At 35.1% G+C, this 20,337-nt stretch overlaps 1 protein-coding gene across 2 annotated transcripts in view; it reads left to right on the top strand.

Annotated features, from left to right (window-relative positions):
* The window catches only part of FAP (fibroblast activation protein alpha), a 70,977-nt gene that overhangs the window by 15,433 nt on the left and 35,207 nt on the right, over positions 1–20,337 (top strand). Inside the window, exons 3-12 of one of the 2 annotated variants that reach the window (XM_005671884.4) lie at positions 9–107; positions 1,458–1,552; positions 2,438–2,512; positions 3,956–4,008; positions 7,850–7,922; positions 8,621–8,741; positions 9,613–9,767; positions 11,756–11,859; positions 14,926–15,061; positions 18,876–18,920. In XM_005671884.4, coding sequence (XP_005671941.2) covers positions 9–107; positions 1,458–1,552; positions 2,438–2,512; positions 3,956–4,008; positions 7,850–7,922; positions 8,621–8,741; positions 9,613–9,767; positions 11,756–11,859; positions 14,926–15,061; positions 18,876–18,920 — 956 coding nt within the window. Of the gene's footprint in view, positions 1–8; positions 108–1,457; positions 1,553–2,437; positions 2,513–3,955; positions 4,009–5,542; positions 7,398–7,849; positions 7,923–8,620; positions 8,742–9,612; positions 9,768–11,755; positions 11,860–14,925; positions 15,062–18,875; positions 18,921–20,337 lie in introns of those variants that run through there. The other variant, XM_085001274.1, reaches the window with a different exon arrangement.

Genomic DNA, 20,337 nt, shown 5'->3' with positions numbered 1-20,337 from the left:
CCCCAAAGTTCCTAACTCTGAAGGAAGTAAAACAAGAGCACTCACACTGAAGGATATTTTAAATGGGACATTTTCTTATAAAACATTTTTTCCAAACTGGATTTCGGGTAAGTAAATTATTTCTTCACTTTTTGAGAGCTTTTTATAATGTATGATTTTTGTTTTTGCTTTTAGTGTCAAGAAGTCACTGTGGTAACCAAAGCCATCTCAGCTGAGATGGATAAAAAGAGTAATTATTTAGATAAGTCAAGTAGCGATCAAAGAACTTTTAACAGAACTGTTTAGACTGGATTTGCCCAATAATAATAACACCAATAGTAATTTTAGCAGAACAGTAGAATCTGAGAATGCATTGTTAGAATAAGCTGAGCATATGGTATAGCTTTTCAGAATGGGAAATAGCACCTATTTAGAAGAGGTCGTGAGAATTTTACCAAAAGAGAAATTCCATTGTTAATCTAGATAATTTGAGAAATGAACAAACCCTGCCCTGACAACAAATCCTTTAAGGGTCATAAAATTGATATCTGCATATAGGTTTTTCAAAATAGCATGTGGTCAGACAAGTCTAATCAAACAAATGGTAAGAGCAACTAAATCGTTTATGATATAAGAGTTTATATCTAAAGTGCCACTAAAACAAAATTGAATTTTTTTCATTTTTCTTTTTACAAAATTAAATGCATGTAAAATAGTGTTTGAACTAAATCAAACACAACCCAAATGGAATACACAGTTTTTGGAGTTCCTGTCATGGCTCAGTGGAAATGAATCCCACTAGTATCCATGAAGATATGGGTTCGATTCCTAGCCCCACTCAGTGGGTTAAGGATCCAGCGTTGCCACAAGCTGTGGTGTAGTTCGCAGATGTGGCTCAGAACCTGTGTTGCTGTGGCTGTGGTGTAGGCTGGCAGCTGTAGCTCCAAATTGACCCCTAGCCTGGGAACCTCCATGTTCTGTGGGTGTTGCCTTCAAAAAAGAGGAATATATATATATATATATATATATATATATATCTTATTGCAAAAAAACACACAAAACTCATACAGGAGTTGCGTTGCTGTGGCTCCAGCATAGGTCGGTGGCTACAGCTCTGATTCAACCCCCTAGAAAAGACAAAAAAAAAAAAAAAAACATACAATTTTAAACTAGTATATCCACTTTGTAACACAGAGACAACTCAAATTTATTCATAAATGCCCTGAACTGCTTAGAATAGGGCTGCCACTCTCAAATATGGCATTTTTCTGTAAACAGGGAAAAAAGCATACTCTCCTCCCTTCTGCTATCAACTTGTTATTTTTTTACTTATTATTTTAAATTTGACAAGGCCCTATGTACTGGACAGAGAGGAATAACAAAGTCAGTCTGTGAAATAGGAGAGGTTTCTCTTTGTTATAAATGTATTTCCTGTTAAAAGAGATCATTTCTAGTTTTGTTTTCCTTCTTGTTTAAAGGACAAGAATATCTTCATCAATCTACAGATGATAATGTCATATTCTATAATATTGAAACAGGAGAATCATATACCATTTTGAGTAATACCACCATGGTATGTATCCAACACTGTCTTCCTCAAAAACCTCTGCCAGCTCTTCACTGACCAAGGCATGGTGTCTACTCCTAGCACCTCATCTGGACCCAATCTGCCTTCTCAGCTCCATCCCTAACCACAGTTCCTCTGACTCTTCTAGTTACACTAGATTACTATCCTTGCCTTCTCTAAATCATCTAAAATAGTTCTTCCTCTGTGGAACTAGTATTGTGTGAGCTAAGAGGTATGAACTCAGTTCTTACAGTCAGGCGAATGGAGGTTCAGATTCTGGCTCTGTCATTCACTAGTTAGGGAGCCTTGGGTAAAGTTCCACAATACACCATTGTCATTGTACCTCAGTTTCTTCCTCTGTAAAGTAGGCATAATAATACCTCTTGGGTTAGTATAAGAATCAAATGAAGTAACATTAAAAAGTGCTTAGGACAGTGCTCAATAAATACTCAAAGACTGGTACTGTGGTACACAGACACATCCTATTCTGGACTCTCAGACCACCTACTTTCTCTGCCCTCAAGAGCCTCATAACCTTTTAAAGTCAAGCAAGGATGATATTCTCCACCTCTGTGCAACCAATAAGCCTCTCACCTCTTCTGCAATACTTTTGCAGTGTTAAAATTGTATCTCTTCTATAAAACTTTGTAAATTTGAGTGTGCTATTGATTTACAAGTTTAACATTATAAGCTTCTCGAAATCACAAAGTATATCTTTTTTGTCACATCCTCTAAATGTGTAGTGAATTCTGTGTATACATTAGGCACTTCCTAAACTTTTGCTTCGAAAGTATAACTGGGAGTATATCAGTGACATAATGTTCTTTTAGAACTATAAATTTGTGTGACTCATTTTTTTCTGTATTCTAATCAACTTCTTCATAATTTCAGAAAAGTGTGAATGCTTCAAGTTATGGTTTGTCACCTGATCGGCAATTTGCATATCTAGAAAGTGATTATTCAAAGGTATTGACTCTTTAATTTGGGTTTATCTGATTGTATCTTTTACTAGCCCACAGACTGTTTTATAGAAGTAAGAGGATGCAAGAGTCTATCTTTATCTCTAAATATTTAAGAAATTAATGCAATTCTAGCTTAGCTCCCAAAGAATAACATAAACATATACAAATAATTCAGAATTTGGCATTCTTGTCTGGTTATCATTAAGCAGTAGAAACTACTTTCCTCTTGAGGAAAAAACTTATTTTGGGGAGCACTGATATTCATAAGAAAAAAAGCTATTTGACATCATAAATTGTTAGTTAATTCTCACATATTTTAACCTTGTTAATGTTTATTATTATTGAAAAAGGGAAAAATCAAGACATAGCTTATTGAACTCACTTGCTCAAGGCAGATAATATACAGTCATTGGTAGACCAGAGTTTAAAGCTCTATCTTTGAAAGCCTAGTGTAGGAGTTATTCCACATAATTTCCCTGTCCTAAGGGAAATTGTAGAGGAAAGATAAATCCCTTACTTTTTCTACTTATGCTGGAAAACAGGCAGAATTTACCATCCAATTCAACTACTAATAATTACTTTTTGATCAAGAGTCTTTTATTTTAGATGTTATTTTTCATATTCTACTTGAGATGTAAAACTCCCTGAAGATGCAGTGAAAAACCAAGCTTGACCCTCCCTAGTTGTTCAGACAGCTGATTATTTTCCAGTGGACCAGATTTGGTCACCAGTGATCTTCAGAAAGACATATTTTAACCTGCTGGAACTTCTTTGCCAAGTGTTCAAAAGCCCTTTAAGAAACAGAATCCAAAATAATTCTTGCTTTATTCACTAACCACAATACAAATAAACTTCAGGAGAAAAGAGCAGTTTCTTTTCCTTCTTCTTTTTTTTTTTTTTTTTCCAGGAGGAATTGTAAGCTATATGCCTCATTTATTTTTTTTCAATTTCCATTATTTAAAAACTACTCTCAAAGAAAAAGCAAACACTTTGCAACAAAACTCTATTTTGAATGAAATTCTCTCAACTAATGGTAAAGGGTGTTATTATAATAACTATCTAGGTGCAGGGTAATCCTTATGGGACTTGAAATTGTAGTGGTTTTACTTCAATCAAGGTAAAGCATAAAGGGAACATTTTTTTAGGATAGAGTGTGTCAGAGAAAAGCTTTTTATACTAAGAAATGTCTTTGGATATGCTTTTTATGGAGTGAGGGTTGAATCACTGCTGAGATTAGTTCTGGAATTTGGATGAACAGCACAAAAGTCCACAGAAAAACTCTTTAAATGAGATTCATTTCAAATTGAAACATGTCTTTCCTGGTGCCTTGTGAAAATAAGTCTTTTTATAATTCTGAACCTTGAATTGAGTGATCTATTTGTTATACATTATTGACCTAAGCTTTTTAAGAATCATGATTTGTCTTTGCCTATCTTTTTCCTGACAGCTTTGGAGATACTCTTACACAGCAACATATCACATCTATGACCTTAGGAATGGGTAAAACTTCATGTCTGTTCTTTAACACTACTTAAACTCATGCAGAATTTTTTTCATTCCAGTCTCTGATTTGATATTAAGACTGTGCTGTATTGTTTCTGATCTTAGTTTCTTACCTCTTTGTTATATATATATATATACATATATATATATATCTCCATAAAACTTAAGAAATTCAAAGAAATACTTCCTTGGTATATTCACCTCTTCTTATTTGACTAATATCCTACATTTTAATATACAATACATCTTCCCTACTTTTGAATACCAAATTATAAATATATAATTTATATAAGTAAATATATGTACAAAGGTATACAAACATGCAGAGGAATGATACATAATCTTGGGGAGAGTGGGTCCCTCGCTGGAAGGAAGCAGAAGGGAGGGAGCAGCATTTAATTTAAATTAATTTTAGGAGTTCCTGTTGTGGAGCAGTGGTTAACGAATCCGACTAGGAACCATGAGGTTGCGGGTTCGATACCTGCCCTTGCTCAGTGGGTTAAGGACCCAGGGCGTTGCCATGAGCTGTGGTGAAGGTTGCAGACTTGGCTCGGATCCCTTGTTGCTGTGGCTCTGGCGTAGGCCGGTGGCTACAGCTCCAATTAGACCCCTAGCCTGGGAACCTCCATATGCCGCGGGAGCGGCCCAAGAAATGGCAAAAAGACAAAAAAAAAAAAAAAAAAAAAAAAAAAATTAAACAAATCTTTTCTTTTTTGTCTTTTTAGGGCCACACTTGCAGCATATGGAGGTTCCCAGGCTAGGCATGGAATCAGAGCTGTAGCCCCTGGCCTACACCACAGCCATAGCAATGCCAAATCCAGGCTGTGTCTTCGACCTACATTACAGCTCATGAGGCAATGCCAGATGCTTAGTCCACTGAGTGAGGCCAGGGATTGAACCTGTGTCCTCATGGATACTAGTTAGATTCTTCTCCACTGAGCCACAACAGGAACTCCCAGAAATTGTTTTTTAAAATGCAGAATATTAATATATTTTCAATTTAGAGGCTAAATTTTCATCTTTTACATTATTTTCTTTGTCCAATTATCTGAAATATTTACAGTTTAAGTGAAAAAAAAAATGAATGAGTAGGTAGACAAAGGACTGGGGAAGAGAATTCCTGGCAAAAGGAACAACATGTAAAAGTCGAAAAGGAAGGGAAGCACAGAGTGTTCAAGAAACTCAAAGTAGTTCAGCTGAGTTGAAATTGGAGGAGGGCATGTATACTGGTAGGAGATGGTGTAAGGTTGAGAAGGAGTTGAGTCCAGAAATCATGGGCCAAATAATAATGAGGAAACTATTAAGAGTTTAAATCTCCTTCTGATGACAATAATCACTTAATGGTTTTAAATAGGAAATGATGTGATCAGATTTGCACTTTAGAAAAATCACTCTAAATATGGACAATGCAGTGGTTTAGTTACTCATCTTAATGTGATATCCTATTTGCTGTTATATAAAAGGGAAAATAATTATATGGCTTGAAGAGGTATTGAAAAATCTTATGGTCTATTTCTTCTTTTGTCTAGCAGGAGCACAAAATTGTTTTTTTAAAAAAAAACTATCTGCGCTTCTTTTAAATGTTTAGAAAAGAATAATTCTGATCTTCTTAAACTGTCAAATTGATAGGAACTGCCTTGTAATGTAGATCTATGCGTTCTGAGTTTTTCTCTTCTCTGTATCCACATTGTTACCAGATTCAACATGTGTTTTTTGAGCACCTACTGGTGAAAAGCACATGAGGGGAGCCACAAATGAGCTTGAGGCACCAAACCTGCTCTCAGGAAACCTTTAGAGTAGTAAAGTGGAAATGTCACACTTTCAGGAGAACTTCCTAAGGCTTTAATCCTTTCCTTGTTTTTCTTTTTAATCATTTTGAAATCCTACCTGTATGGAGGAGGTTCACCAAAAAGATGGCACCGGTAATAATTAAATTATAGTTTGTATGAGGTTTATGGTCTAGAATAACTTTAAATATTTAACTTTTGTGCAGTGAATCTAATCAAACCATTGTCTGTTTTCCTGCACCACTGTCTAACTTCCCAGATTGGTTTTTTGTTAGGTAAATTATACCATAATTTAGGGAGTGAAGAATGATAAATTTGTTGAGATTCAAGGTAAGACTGAATATTACTAATTCCAAGTCTTCTATATGCGTGTGAGGATTTTATTAAAATATACCACAGAGAAAATGAAGATAGTTCTGGTTTCAAGCAAATGAAGGAACACTGCAGAGATGACTGCCTTTATAAAACACCCTCCTCCACTTTCTCTCAATCTGCTAATTACTAAGAAAACATAGACAGTGGCAGCTATGGCGACTTGCTAGCCATGAAGAGGCTGTGCCCTGAGGTTGTCATCTTGGCACTGACTGCATGATCACATAAATAATTCCATGGTATATAGAACCCTATGGCAGAATTACAGGTAACCTGGACAGTCGTTTGAGACAGAATTGTAAACCAGGCACAAACGTCTTCTCTTCTGGGTTATTCTTTTGCCTGTGCCCTCATATTTTGATCTGTTCTGGACCTTCCAGGGGCCTGATGCTCATAAATCACCCTCTAGCAATCAGGACTCCCACTGCAGCACCAATGATCTCCTTCCTCCAGGGACATCATTTTTTTCTCCAATCAAAGCTTATCTGCCTAGTGCCTTGTTCCTTCATTGTTTGTTTACTAGGCTTAATACTGCCTGACCTAAAAAATTAAATCAGAGTAATGTTGTGTTACAAGTCTTCACAGGTGTCCAAACTTTAAAGGAATGGGAAAAGTAGAAATGTCAAGCATATATTAGGTGCAGGCTGAAGATTTTTTTTTTTTTTTTTTTTTTTTGGAGGGGGGCGGACAAGGAGTCTACCTTGGAGGCAGGTCTTGTTTTGCATCTCCATGAAAGCATTCTTGATGAAACTATTAACACTATCTTCAAGAAGATAACAGTCAAAATTTGAGCATGTCATCCTGCAACTCTTTAACGCTTCTTGTAAAAATCTGAATGCATTCTTGTTGAAGAACTACAAAAGCTCCATGGTGCGAGTCAGTCAATTGTGTATTTGCAGGGCGACTCCAAGCATCAAAGTGAGATTTTTGGCCAATAGTATATTTGAAATTTCCCCATGGGTGGAGGACTTTCAAGCCAAGGCATACTGCCCAGTATATGATCTGTTTTTCAGTTTAGCTTGAGATCAGATGTTCCTTTCCTTTTCTGATTTCAAGTCAGATCCCTGGGGAGATTGTCAAATGGCATCTTATTCTCCAAAATTTGAAATGCATATGCATTCACAGAAAGGGGGGTTGTGAATGAAAATGTGGAAGAGTACATATTAAACTTCAGCACAATTATAGCATTTCAGAGCTGGAAGGCACTTCAGCGACCATCTCAGCCTGGTATGTATAAATTTTACAGTCCTGAGGGTTAAAAGACTTGAGTGTAATGAGGGTTCTGCCAAGAACTAGCAACATGATTTTTTAAAAGTCCTATCATTTCTTTAACCTCAAGTTTATTTTCTATAAGATGAGGGGGGTTCCATTTGGTACTTTATAGAGACTGTCCCACTTTCTCCGTCTATAAATCTTTAATCACTTCATCTCAATATAAAAGGTCAGAAAACTGAGATCCAAAGAAGGCAAATGACCTGTAAGTAACTAGTGTAGTGAAGAATTGGAACTACCACCCCATGTGCAGCCCCAGGTTGTCATATTCTTTCCATTAGGTTTAGAAGAAGCAGAGAAAATGATCCTTTGTTTTTATGTTTGTTTATTTTCTTTTTAAACCTATTATTTGCATTGAAAAGTAAAGTTTATATATTTATTTATTTTCTTTATTTCTTTTCTTCTAGAGAATTTATAACAAGAAATGAGCTTCCTCGTCCAATTCAGTATTTGTGCTGGTCTCCTGTTGGGAGTAAATTAGTAAGTGTTTAAATTATAGAAGTGTTTAATCATTTAAATAAAAGAGGAGCCATTTGAATTTGGCCTTTGTTAAATTTCCCTGCCTGAAAGAAAAAAAAAATACATTCATGACTATTTCAGTGGTTAAAAACGGGAAGAGTTTTGATAAATTGAAACCCATCTGAGAATTCCGCAAAATCTCAAGCTCATGGATAGACTTCTTTAAATATCGCAGTCAAAAACTTTATCCTTATACTCAGCCAGAATGCGTTGTGCCAGAAAGCTCAGGAAAAATATGGTTTTCACAAGTTTCCCAGACTAGCTTCAGACAACATGAAATTTTGTCCAAGCTCTTATTTAAGGACTCTAAATAAAGATTAGATCTGGCTAGCTATTAATATTCAGAGATTTATTTGACTTTCTGTCAATTTACATAATTATTTGTTTGGGGAAAAAAGCAACTAAAATAATAGCAGACTTTATTCTTTATTTAATAGATAGGTTTTAAAATAATGCTGTTTATGTTACATTAAAAATCATGTTAACGTGAATCGTTTGGGGTTTTGATCTATTAAAATGATATCTTAGTTGTGAGTCTTTTTGTATCTGGATTATCACTCCTTTTAAAGGTACTAGGTGACTAATTAACACAAATATGCAGGCTTTATCATATTTCTTATGAAATTTCTTCTTATTAACTAACTTACCACCACTTCTAGGCATATGTCTATCAAAACAACATCTACCTGAAACAAAGACCAGAAGACCCACCTTTTCAAATAACATATAATGGAAAAGAAAATAAAATATTTAATGGAATCCCAGACTGGGTTTATGAAGGTACACTGTATTCTTTTTTTACTGCTGCCATTAGTCTTTTAATTGAAAATAACCACACACATCTAGTAACATTTCCATGAGCGATATGTTACTGAGATGAATGTTGGCATTTCTGAAAGGTGTTATCAGGTTATGAACAGCACATGCATGTTCTAAAAGAACAAAATCTTGTTATCAGACTGGTAGAATTTATCTTCATGAACATTACAAAGTAGTAGTAATAATTTATATTCCAAGAAGTATATGGTCCTTAGATGTTGTATTAGTACATTTTCTCAGGTTTGTTTTTCTCTTGCGAAATAAATCTTTTTTTCCCAAAGCTAACTGTCTATATTATTTTACAGGAAAATATTCTTAGTATTAGATACTCTTGTAGATTGTGTCCTCTTTCTGGGTCATGTAGGACTTAATTGGACTTTAAAAGGTCTTCTAGTCCTTGCCTTTATTAAAAGACATATAACTGAATCAACTTTTTTTTTTTTTTAATACTCCCAGGAGAGAAAGTCAGCTTTCAAATTTATGTCACTCAGGAGTATAATTACAGTTCTCCTTGTTTTGGCTAGTGTAGGTGACTGTAAAAGTGAGAAGCTGCCCTAAAAGGAAAAATAAATTTTTGTTAAGATTTTTATTATTTGTTTTAAAAAGTACATTTCTGACTAATGTCAGTTCCTGATATGGGATATAAGGTTAAATTATTCCTCTAAACCTAGATTATCTCTCTTTTGATAACCGAAGTATGACATATGCCACATCTACATAAAATAAATAATTTTGGTTAATAAGTGGCTGTATACAATGTATTTTCAAGTATTTACAATGATTTTAAGAGTAAGTCATAATTATAATTGATATGCTAGTATTTATTTTTCAGAGGAAATGCTTGCTACAAAATATGCTCTCTGGTGGTCTCCTAATGGAAGATTTTTGGCATATGCAGAATTTAATGATACAGAGATACCAGTTATTGCCTATTCCTATTATGGTGATGAACAATATCCAAGAACAATAAATATTCCATACCCAAAGGTATGTGGAATATTTTTAGTAGGTGCTTCCATTTCCCTGGTGTCAAAATGAGCAACCAAACCATGAATAGAGGTGGGATCAACAAGTTTGGAGAGCTTTTTATCCTTGTGCATTGTAAGGCAAACATTGTACTGTGCTCTATTATTTATGTGGACATCTGTTCCTTTGGACATCTGGTTGTGCTGGATGAAGTCGTCTCTGCAAAATCCATTGCAGAGTCTTTGAAAAACATATGGTCTAGATCATGGAGGAAAAACAGCTTAACTTAATTTTAATTTTTTCATATTTCAAGCTCCAAATTCAGGGTAAAGTTCTGCTTTGCAATTCCCTCTTGAATTCTCATGTAAATGCGAACTAGAATGGGAAATTAACATGTCGAATGTGATGTCCCTGTCGGGTAAAAGGAGGAGTGAGTTATGGTCTTTTCTGGACATCCAAGGTAGATTTAGTTTATGAGGCGAGGTTCTTCTTTGAGGGAATTAGAGATGGCGTGAGCCCAAACTTCCTTGTATAAACATCCTAGAATTCTTATCTTACATACTTCACATGCAGCCCCATGTCTCAAGAGAGGCTATCTGTATACCCAAGAGAAAAGTGACCAGATCCGAGTGAAGAAATGTGGTGTCCTAATTTAATTTAGACAAGAAATCTGAAAGGAGCTAAGATCAGAAATTCTCCTATAAAAGGAGTGGAAATGATTTTAGAATATAGTTCTTTGTTCTTAAGTCACTCTTGTTTTTACTTGCCAAGGAGAACAGTGTAATAGATGGATACAATGGGACCCTACATTTGATAAAGATGGGATGGATGTGCATGCACATAAGTGGATTCCAAAGCAAGCCAAAGGGGCCATAGTGAGAGAAATAGAAATTCCAGATAGTCTAAAATTTATGTTAAAGTCATTTGAGAGAAGGCAATGGGTAGGAAATAAGGGTTTAGGCAGGAGATCCTTCAAGGGCTGTGTATAAAGTCTGAAAGCTGGAGATTTTTGGAAATGAGAGGTGTGATACTTGGAACCCAAAAGATGTAAAAGAACTTGGATCTTTAGAAGGTTGTAGGGAGCAGGAAGAGATGAAGAAACTCAGAACTGAGGGTAACTGACAGTTACTGGCAGAGAAGTTGGGACCCAAATTCTCATGTTTCTTTGAAGGCTGAAGTTGCTGAAACATCTGACATTGAATTGAGAAGTGAGACAACTTGAAAGAAGCAGAAAGTCCATCTAAACCTCAGAGTAAAACATGGAGGTCTGAGGAAAACCTGGACAATTCCTTAGACAAAGGCAAAAAGCTTGGAGCCATTTAAGACCTTATACCTAAATTTCGTGAATTTCAATTGTTTGACAATTAGAAGATTCTCTTTTTCTGTGGTAACATAAGAGGAACTCTAAGAAGCTGTCTGGGCATGAACTATGCAGTTATGTAAATTTAGAGCATATACTGGCACCAAAAGCACAAAGCAAGAAAAGTGCAAATCCTGTGACACTTTACTTTGGGGTGAAAATTTCCTACCTTGGGGGACATGATAGCAGTAGTAATGTAACTAGCTAGAAGATTGTTTGGTAATTGTCCTAGACCAATTTATTCTTTACACTTTTTTCCCAAAACCAACCTCCTCCTGCACTCCCTTTAGCACATGGAGAAATGTTATTATAATTATCCTAATTACAACAATAATGGGAAATATCTGTCTTCGAAGTCAGAAAACAGAGTATCATTTATGGAACTGCATTTTTATATCCAAAATATTTTTCCCTATGAATCCAAGCTCCCTCATTAATCACTTAAAATATGTGTTTTCACGCTGGTTGGCATAATATTTGTTACTGGCCTGCAATGAAATTCCTGATCATGTTATAATTAGAATCTTTTCAAAAGTAATATACTTAACATTATTAGCTTATAAAAATATGCCTAAATTCCTACCGTGTCTTTAAAATGTTGGTGATAATTGGAATTTTATGAGCTTCTATATCTCCATTTTCTTCACAGGCTGGAGCTAAGAATCCCTTTGTTCGGATATTTATTATCGATACCTCTTACCCTGGGCACGTAGGTCCAAGAGAAGTGCCAGTTCCAGCAATGATAGCCTCAAGGTATGTCAATCTCTGATGCTTCCCACCTTTTAAACTGAATTTTAACACTGAAATTTCCTGATTTAAAATTTATTTTATTGAAATATAGTAGATTTACAATGTTTCTTAATTTCTACTGTATAGCAGAGTGATGCAATGATACATTCTTTTTTATATTCTTTTCTATTATGATTTATCACAGGGTATTGGATATAGTCCCCTGTGCTATACAGTAGGCATGTTGTTTATTCATTCTATATATAATAGTTTGCATCTGCTAATCCCAAACTCCAAATCCATCCCTCCTCCACACCTCCCTCCCACCACTGGCAACCACAAGTTTGTTCTCTATGTCTGTGAGTCTGTTTCTGTTTCACAGACAAGTTCATTTGTGTTATATTTGTAGATTCCCCATCTAAGTGATATCATATTGTAGAAGTCTTTCTCTTTCTGACTTACTTCACTTAGTGAGATAATCTCTGGGTCCATCGGTGTTCCTGCAAATGGCATTGTTCAACTCTTTGTTATGGCTGAGTAATATTCCATTGTGTATATATACTACAACTTCTTTATCCATTTATCTGTTGATGTACATTTAGGTTGTTTCCATGTCTTGTCTATTGTAAATAGAGCTGCAATGTATCTTTTTGAATTACAGTTTTCTCTGGATTTATACCCAGGAGTGGGATTGCAGGATCATATGGCAACTCTATTTTCCATTTTTTGAAGAACCTGAATACCATTTTTCAAAGTGGCTCCACCAACTTCCATTCACACCAACAATTAATACTGAAATTTCTTAACCAGTGTCTCCATTTCTTTTCTAACAAGTTTATGAAGTATACACTACAGCAAAAATAAATAAAACTAGCATGTAGAGTTAAATACATAACAAATTAAAATTCACTTATAGGTTTCTTAAGTTGATTTGAATATATTATCTCTTTTCATACATATAAAAATTAAAAAATATATAATAAAAGGAGTTCCCATCATGGCTTAGAAGAAACGAATCTGACTAGTATCCATGAGGATTCAGGTTTGATCCCTGGTCCAGTTCAGTGGGTTAAGGATCTGGCGTTGCCTTGAGCTATGATGCAGGTCACAGATGTCTTGGATCTGGCATTGCTGTGGCTGTGGTATAGGCCAGCAGCTACAGCTCTGATTTTATCCCTAGCCTGGGGACCTCCATATGCTGCAGGTATGGCCCTAAAAAGACCAAAAAAAAAAAAAAAAAAAAAAAAGACGGCCATGGTGCTCTAAGTGATACTTCCCTTAGATGTGTAAATGTAAGCTAGGATCAAACAGGTTGGTAGTAAAATTCATGTATGTCCTCAGCCTGGCTTTTTTCATGTCTGGCCTACTTTTTCTCCTCCCCTGTGTTTGTGGATCATGCTTATCACACGCGCATGACAAACAGGAGGAGATAAGCCAACCCTCTCTAAATATTAACATTTTTCAGTAGGATGCAGTCTATTTGAGGTGATCTGGTAGCAGAGTTATCTGTTTGGGGATTAATTGCAGGCAGACAGGGATAGAAGTGTTCTTACTTTGCCAGCATGGTGCCCTATGCAGATCTTGTTGGATTAGCCCTGGTCATTCTGGTCAAAGTGGATGAGGCAGGGAGGACCCCAAGCCCTCCTTGAAGGGCCTCTTTATGCCTTTCCAAACCCTAGCAGTCCAAGACCTGACTCCTCTCCCCCTGCCTCAAGAAGGAGTCAGCCAAGGCTAGATGATTGAACAGTAATAGGAAAAAGAACTTCATCAGAGGTCTTTGCTGGGCTTTGTCAAAGAGAATCCACTCTTAGATAAAAAATAAAAAATCTTAAAAATTATCCATTATTCCCCACCCTAATCTAGTTGGTGAAAACTTGAGTAGATACATCTGGTTTTCTGGGAGTTCCCATCATGGCTCAGCCAAAACGAATCCATGAGGACATAGGTTCCATCCCTGACCTTGCAGTGGGTTAAGGATCAGGCGTTGCTGTGAGCTGTGGTGTAGTTCGCAGATGCAGCTTGGATCTGACATTGCTGTGGCTGTGATGTAGGCCAGCAGCCACAGCTCTGATTTGACCCCTAGCCTGGGAACCTCCATATGCTGAGGTAGTGGCCCTAAAAAGCAAAAAGAACCCAAAATAAACCCACAAAAACATCAGGTTTTTTGTGTGTGTCACTTATCCTTTGGATGATAGAGCATCCTATAAGGAGTCCCAAGCCTTGCCTGAGCATCTGTACAGTACTAACTATACAATAGCAATAGCTGACATTTTTTTGAGCGCTCACTAAATAGCAAGCATGGTTCATAACACTTTAAGCATTCTCAGCAAATCTTTACTGCAAACTTTAAAACTGGTAATCTTATTACTCCCATTTTATATAGAAACATAGGCAAAGATATATTAAGTAATTAGCCTAAGGTAGTATAACTGTAGGAGATAAAGCCAGAGACCCCTCTGGCTCCTTGATTCCTTTTACATCAACATCCAAAATTCTGTAGTTCATTGACTTTGTTGTTCTCTAACCACAAGTTCACCCTCAGAGCCAAGTAATATCGCTGCCACTCATTGACATCAACTTTGGCTTTGCCTATATCATCTTTGATTATTATACTAACCTGAATTTCAACCCCTGACTATGGTCCCAGCTAAAACTTGGCTTCCAACGTAAACCTGCCTGGAAAGAAAGATGGTGTTTTACCCACCTGGCTCTCTTTCAACTAGTTAAAAAGTGAGAGCTTTAGTTTACCTCTGCAAAAGAGCCAGTTTAATGCTTTTTCCCCTCTAGATCGACCAGTAACTTTGGCCTTGGGCCTGAAAATTTTCCCTAAGATATAAAAAATCCCAAATGAGGAGAAAACTCAAGTATAAAATAAATCTTTTAAATGAACACACTCTTATGGATACTCTCTAAAAAAGTCAGCAGGTATATTTAAACTTTCTCTGTAGAGAAAGTTAAGTTTTGCCTTTCTTATCTATGGAAACATATTTCAGTATAATAAAATACATTGTTTAGAAAACACAAATTAAAAAATTATTTGATTGTGATATTGATTTATGGTTGTGATTGTCTATTTTGATTTATTTTCAGTGATTATTATTTCAGCTGGTTCACATGGGTTACTGATGACCGAATATGTTTGCAGTGGCTGAAAAGAATCCAGAATGTTTCAGTCTTATCTATATGTGATTTCAGGGAAGACTGGCAGACATGGAACTGTCCAAAGGTAGGCTATCTCAAAACCACAGAGGTATATTTCTGAAGCTGAAAGTACAAGAGTGGGGACATATTTATGGGTAAGATTTTATATTATGAAGCAGAATTACTGTATTCAACTCTTCATTGCTTTACAAAAACTAACCTTCTCTATTCACAGGTTTATTATTTTGATTAAATAAATAAGGTACCTCTTGTTTTCTTGAGTGACTTTAGCATTGAAATTGAATAGAGAAAAAGACTAAATGAAACAATGTGACATTGCTAAAATAAGACATCTTGTTCTGAATTAGGATGGAAATTCATCCTTTTTAGATTACAAGATTGGCAGTCAAAAAAATGCAAAATAATGAAGATGAAATAAGATGGGTCTATTAAGGGAAATAGATGTGTTCTATTCAAAAGAAACAGAGGAAAAATGCAAATGGAAACAAGTTCTATTCAATATCAAAAATGAAAAATAAAAATTCCAAAGTAGAAGTTCCCACCATGGCACAGTGGGTTAAGAATCCAACTGCAGTAGCTTGGGTCCCTTTGGAGGTGCAGGTTTGATCCCCAGCCCAATGCAGTGGGTTAAAGAATCTAGTGTTGCTGCAGCTGTGGCACAGTTCACAGCTGTGGCTCAGATTCAATTCCTGGCCCAGGAACTTCCATGTGGGTATGGCCATAAAATCTTAAAAAAAAAAATTTCCAAAGTAAATGAATATTATCAAAGGAAAGCCAAATACTCCCAGTTTAAAATTAAAAATAGATAACTGAGAATATGACATAGATCAAATTATTCTGCTATCCTGTTATCTTAGGAGAGTGTTCCATGCTATACTAATTTTAGGGAGTAAAAAACTTAAAAATTAAGTACAGATATATTGTTGAGTTTTAATTGTTTTTATTGCTCAAACCCAAACATAATCTGTTGAAATAATGAGTCAGAAAACTACTTCACCAATCAAAAAGCTTCAAAATAGGCCTGTTCATAAGTACTTACGTTAGAGACTATGAAATACAAAATGTTTTCTTTAAATAGGAAATTTGATGGGTACATTTCATGAGACATCTAATTATGAAGAAATGTTCATTAAACCAAATATAGACTAAACCTATTTTATAAAGTAAGAAAAAAAGCACAAAGCAATCAGAGTAAAACACTAAATTCCATCTAGAAATTAGGACATTATGTTTTGCAAGAAAAAAGTCGTATGAATCTGTTTGGAAATACATCAGGACTATAATAGTCAACATTACTCAGACTAAAAATATTTTTAAATCACTACTGTGTCTGTACGAAGCTTGACTAATTCTGATGGAATATGCTAGAAGCTTATTTTTATCTTATTTATAGTTTGATATACAAAGCAGAGAGATTTTTGGCTTTAGTGCAGTATTATAGGCAAAAAAAGATAGAATAAATTTGATTGTTCTAGTTAATTAAAAACCATTGGTTTGATTAGTCAGCTTTGGATGAATATGCTTTTAACATTTTCATTTAATTCTATATACTGGGAATTACTGCTTTCATTTTATTAGTTTACAACTGGAAGACTGGTCATTTAGATACAACTTTTAGCCCTTAAAACTAGGCATTAAAAACTGTGATTGCTTTGGAATTTGAAATTCTGATTTATCAAATCTGAGACAACTTAATCCAAACTGACAGAACATAGGATGCTCATTCAATATGTGGAATTCCCTGGAACATAAACTTTAACTTTATGGCCAAAATCAGCAATTAAGTTTAGAATATCAGGTTTGACTAACCTTAGAATTTCAAAACAAGCTCTGTTTCAAAATAGCATGATAAGTGCATGGAATATATTTTCATATTTAAGAACAATAGAGTTGAATTTTCCAGCAACTGTTATACTCATGACTGGTGTGTGTGTGTGTGTGTGTGTGTGTGTGTGTGTGTATTTTGAGAACAAATAATATTTAAGATTAAGAGATTTAGCAACATTTTATTCATGTTGGGAGTCATACCCAAAACAAAGAGGCAAAGGAAACTGGCAATAGTTACTTGTAATATGACTATATTAGTACGATATGTTTGTGGTTTGGGGGCAAAACTTTTCGTATTATTCTTTCTTCTATGAAAAGAGAATTAAAATTAATTTTCTCTTAATAGCTAAAAGTAATGAATCCAAAAAGTTTCACTATCAAGTCTTGTCTTAACCAGTTCTCTCTGAGATACTGGCCTATCCCTATAGGAGACAAACCAAACTATATTTTTAAAATTTATTATTCCCTTTCTTTTTATGACAGTACACTCTCATATAGTTCTCTTTCTACTTTACTGACTGTTCTTTTCCTTTCCAGCTTTTCCTCTTTTGACTTCTTTAGAAATCTTATTATTCTCCAAGTTAATGTATTTGCAAGATAGGCTAACTGCTATAACAGTAACAACAACAAAACCCCTCCAAAAATTCAGTGGTTTAATACAGTAGAAACTTTGCACATTCATGTAACCATCCAATAGTGAGTCCTGGTAAGTGGGGAATGGTGAGAGTGGGGGATGGGGTGCTCTTCTCCATGCAGTCATTCAGGAACTCAGGTTGATAACATTTCTGTGATCTTCATCCAGTGGCTTCTAAGGGCATTCCAAGGTTATTCAAACCTGATCATCAACATCCATCTGGAGGGATGGAAAAAAGAATGGAGGATCATATCTAAGAGGGTTTTATGGGTTAGGTGTAGAAGTAGCATGAGTCACTTTTGGGCACACACCATGGGTTAGAACTTATCATGTGACCACATCCAACTGGAAGGGGGCCTGGAAAATGTAGCCCAGGTACCTGTAGTCCTAGCAAAAAGAGGAAATGCTTGCTAATTATCTTAGCAGTCTCTGTCATAATGATCTATTACTCTCCCAGGTGATTTTCATCTAATAGTAGATATTTCAATTACCACTTGCCCCACAAATTTATTCTGAGGATTTGACCTTTTATGTATCTCTGGCTACATTTTCTCTGCTCCATCCTCCCTACCACTACCTAGATTTGGGTCCTTTTCCCAAACATTGCATTAGCCTTCTCATTGATGTTTCTGCTTCCCTCTTACTTCTAATCCATTCTCTGTATCATGTTCACAATTATATTTTTCAAATTGTAATACTGAAATCTTTCAAAGGATTTGCCTGAAACAGAAATCCAAACTTCCTAGGGTGGCATAAAGTTTTCTCCAAGATCTTGCTGATCCCTCTTCATTTTCCCCCATCTTCTCTTTCCCACAATCAGTCACCCTCCACTCAGCCATACTGAACCACCTGCGGTTTTCTAAGCTGGCCTGGTCTCTAAACTGTTCATTCTACATAGAATGTTCTTCCTCTAATTGTTTGTCTAGAAAAACCTATTCATTCTTTTAGGCTTACTAAGTATTTGTTTAATAAATGATTGTGTACTACACTAAAATATATACCAAGATAAGATTCAATGCAAATTTAAAGATTCCTAGCTACTTCATTAAATTGAGAGAGAAAAAAAAATTAACCTAAACTCCACTGTGAAATGCCTTTTTAACATACATAACAACAAATGTTTGTCTTGCGCTAGGCCGCCATAGATAATGTCATAATTCCAGTCATTGCCTCATGGAAAATTTAATCCGAATTATAAATGTTTTGTAAAAAGATACAGCCCTTAGATTACCCAGGTGTGTGCAATAGTGCTGTTTAAGATTTTGGATATAGTCGTCTTCAACTAAAATGTGAAGTTAGTTGACTAGTAATAGGACACTCTAACCACGGAGCTTGACTTGTTCAAGTGTCCAGACTATATGTAGGAAAATGTGTCCTTCTAATACTAAGTTTTATGTAATTTTCTTTTTCATTTTAGACCCAGGAGCACATAGAAGAAAGCAGAACTGGATGGGCTGGTGGAGTATGATTGTTACCTTTTCCTTATCTTTATTGAAATTTGACAAATTCTCAGCTATCAAAGAAGTATTTGAAATGTATCCAAGTGGGCAGTACTTGTTTTTATAGAAAAACATCAAGGTAAAAAAACACAAAGGTAGTGATTCCTTCATCACTTTTGTGCCAGACAATTTTTAATGTCTATATATTTAGAATTCATTGAGAACAAGTCATATACCTCGTTCTGACCTTAACTTTTTCAACCAACTCTGATATCTATAATTAATATTACTTCTTAAAAATATAATAAAAGCTATTTTTTAAAAGGGAGCATAATCCCTGATCTGCTTAAAATAATATTAATGAATGTTAGCCATTTGAATCCAAGGAAAATAATTACAATGTGTATCCTTGGTTCAGAGAGAACCTTTTTAAATTTTACATAAAAAGAAATGAGTAAATGGATTTCATTATGTATAACAAAGCACACATTTCCCTATCTGATATCACTTTATTTAGAAACTATTCATATACATATATACACACACACACACACACACACACATATATATATATCCTATCTATCATGCTGCACAGCTTCTTTGACATATAATCAAACCAGTGGCTTAATAAAACTATGCAGAAATAACCTAGAAATATATATGTTTTCTAGACATTTGTTCAAATATTTATGAAGGTTTTAGCTAAAGTGTACAGGCTAGTCATATTAGTATAAATTTAAAGATCAATTTTAGAGCATTTGTTCCCTTACTATTTATCAAAGAGATTTAAACTGAAGAAGAACTTCAGAGATCATCTGTAAGTTAAAAAAGTGAGATTAGATGACTTGCTGAAAGTAGTTGACCTGCTAGTTGCAGGCACTGCTAGCAAATAGTTTCTTAAGAACTTTGTCTAGAGCTTTCTTTTCCTCCAGCTTGAGATATTGTGCCTTAATTTGGGGTAAATAGCCTAAATTTTCTTTGATATTTGATCAGAAAAATAACAACAAATTCCCTTTAAATAATATATATTTTTGCCCTCTTGAGAACAAAAAGATTTAATCAAATACTTTAGTATATAAATCAGTAAACACTAAGAGTATAATGCTTAGACTGCAAAGCTACAGTTAAATCATTTCAAAATAATTAAGTAATATGCCACACCCCCTTAAAGCATTTGGCAAAATTCTTTGGTTCAGAAAAATAAATGTTCTACTCAACCCTTGAAAGTCTGTGCTTTTGTCTGAATCTGGACTCAGGCTGGACATCAGCCTTAGATAAGTAGCAACTGTAGCAAGATATTCACTGGTGGTAAATAATCTTATCTTCCAAGGAAAATATTTTAAATGGCTTTGCACATAGAGATGAGTAATTTATTAGCACATCTAAGCATGATAAAGGGACCTGTGCATAGGTCTTGTTAAAACTGAGGACCACCTAGTT

This window comes from Sus scrofa, chromosome 15 (genome assembly GCF_054392235.1).
Source record: "Sus scrofa isolate SSC_HxYL_T2T_F1_AM1 chromosome 15, Sscrofa_HxYL_maternal_Yorkshire_Landrace_v2.0, whole genome shotgun sequence".
Taxonomy (NCBI): Eukaryota; Metazoa; Chordata; class Mammalia; order Artiodactyla; family Suidae; genus Sus; species Sus scrofa.
Note: the sequence above shows the minus strand (reverse complement) of the source record. Positions and strands in the feature narration are given on the sequence as shown.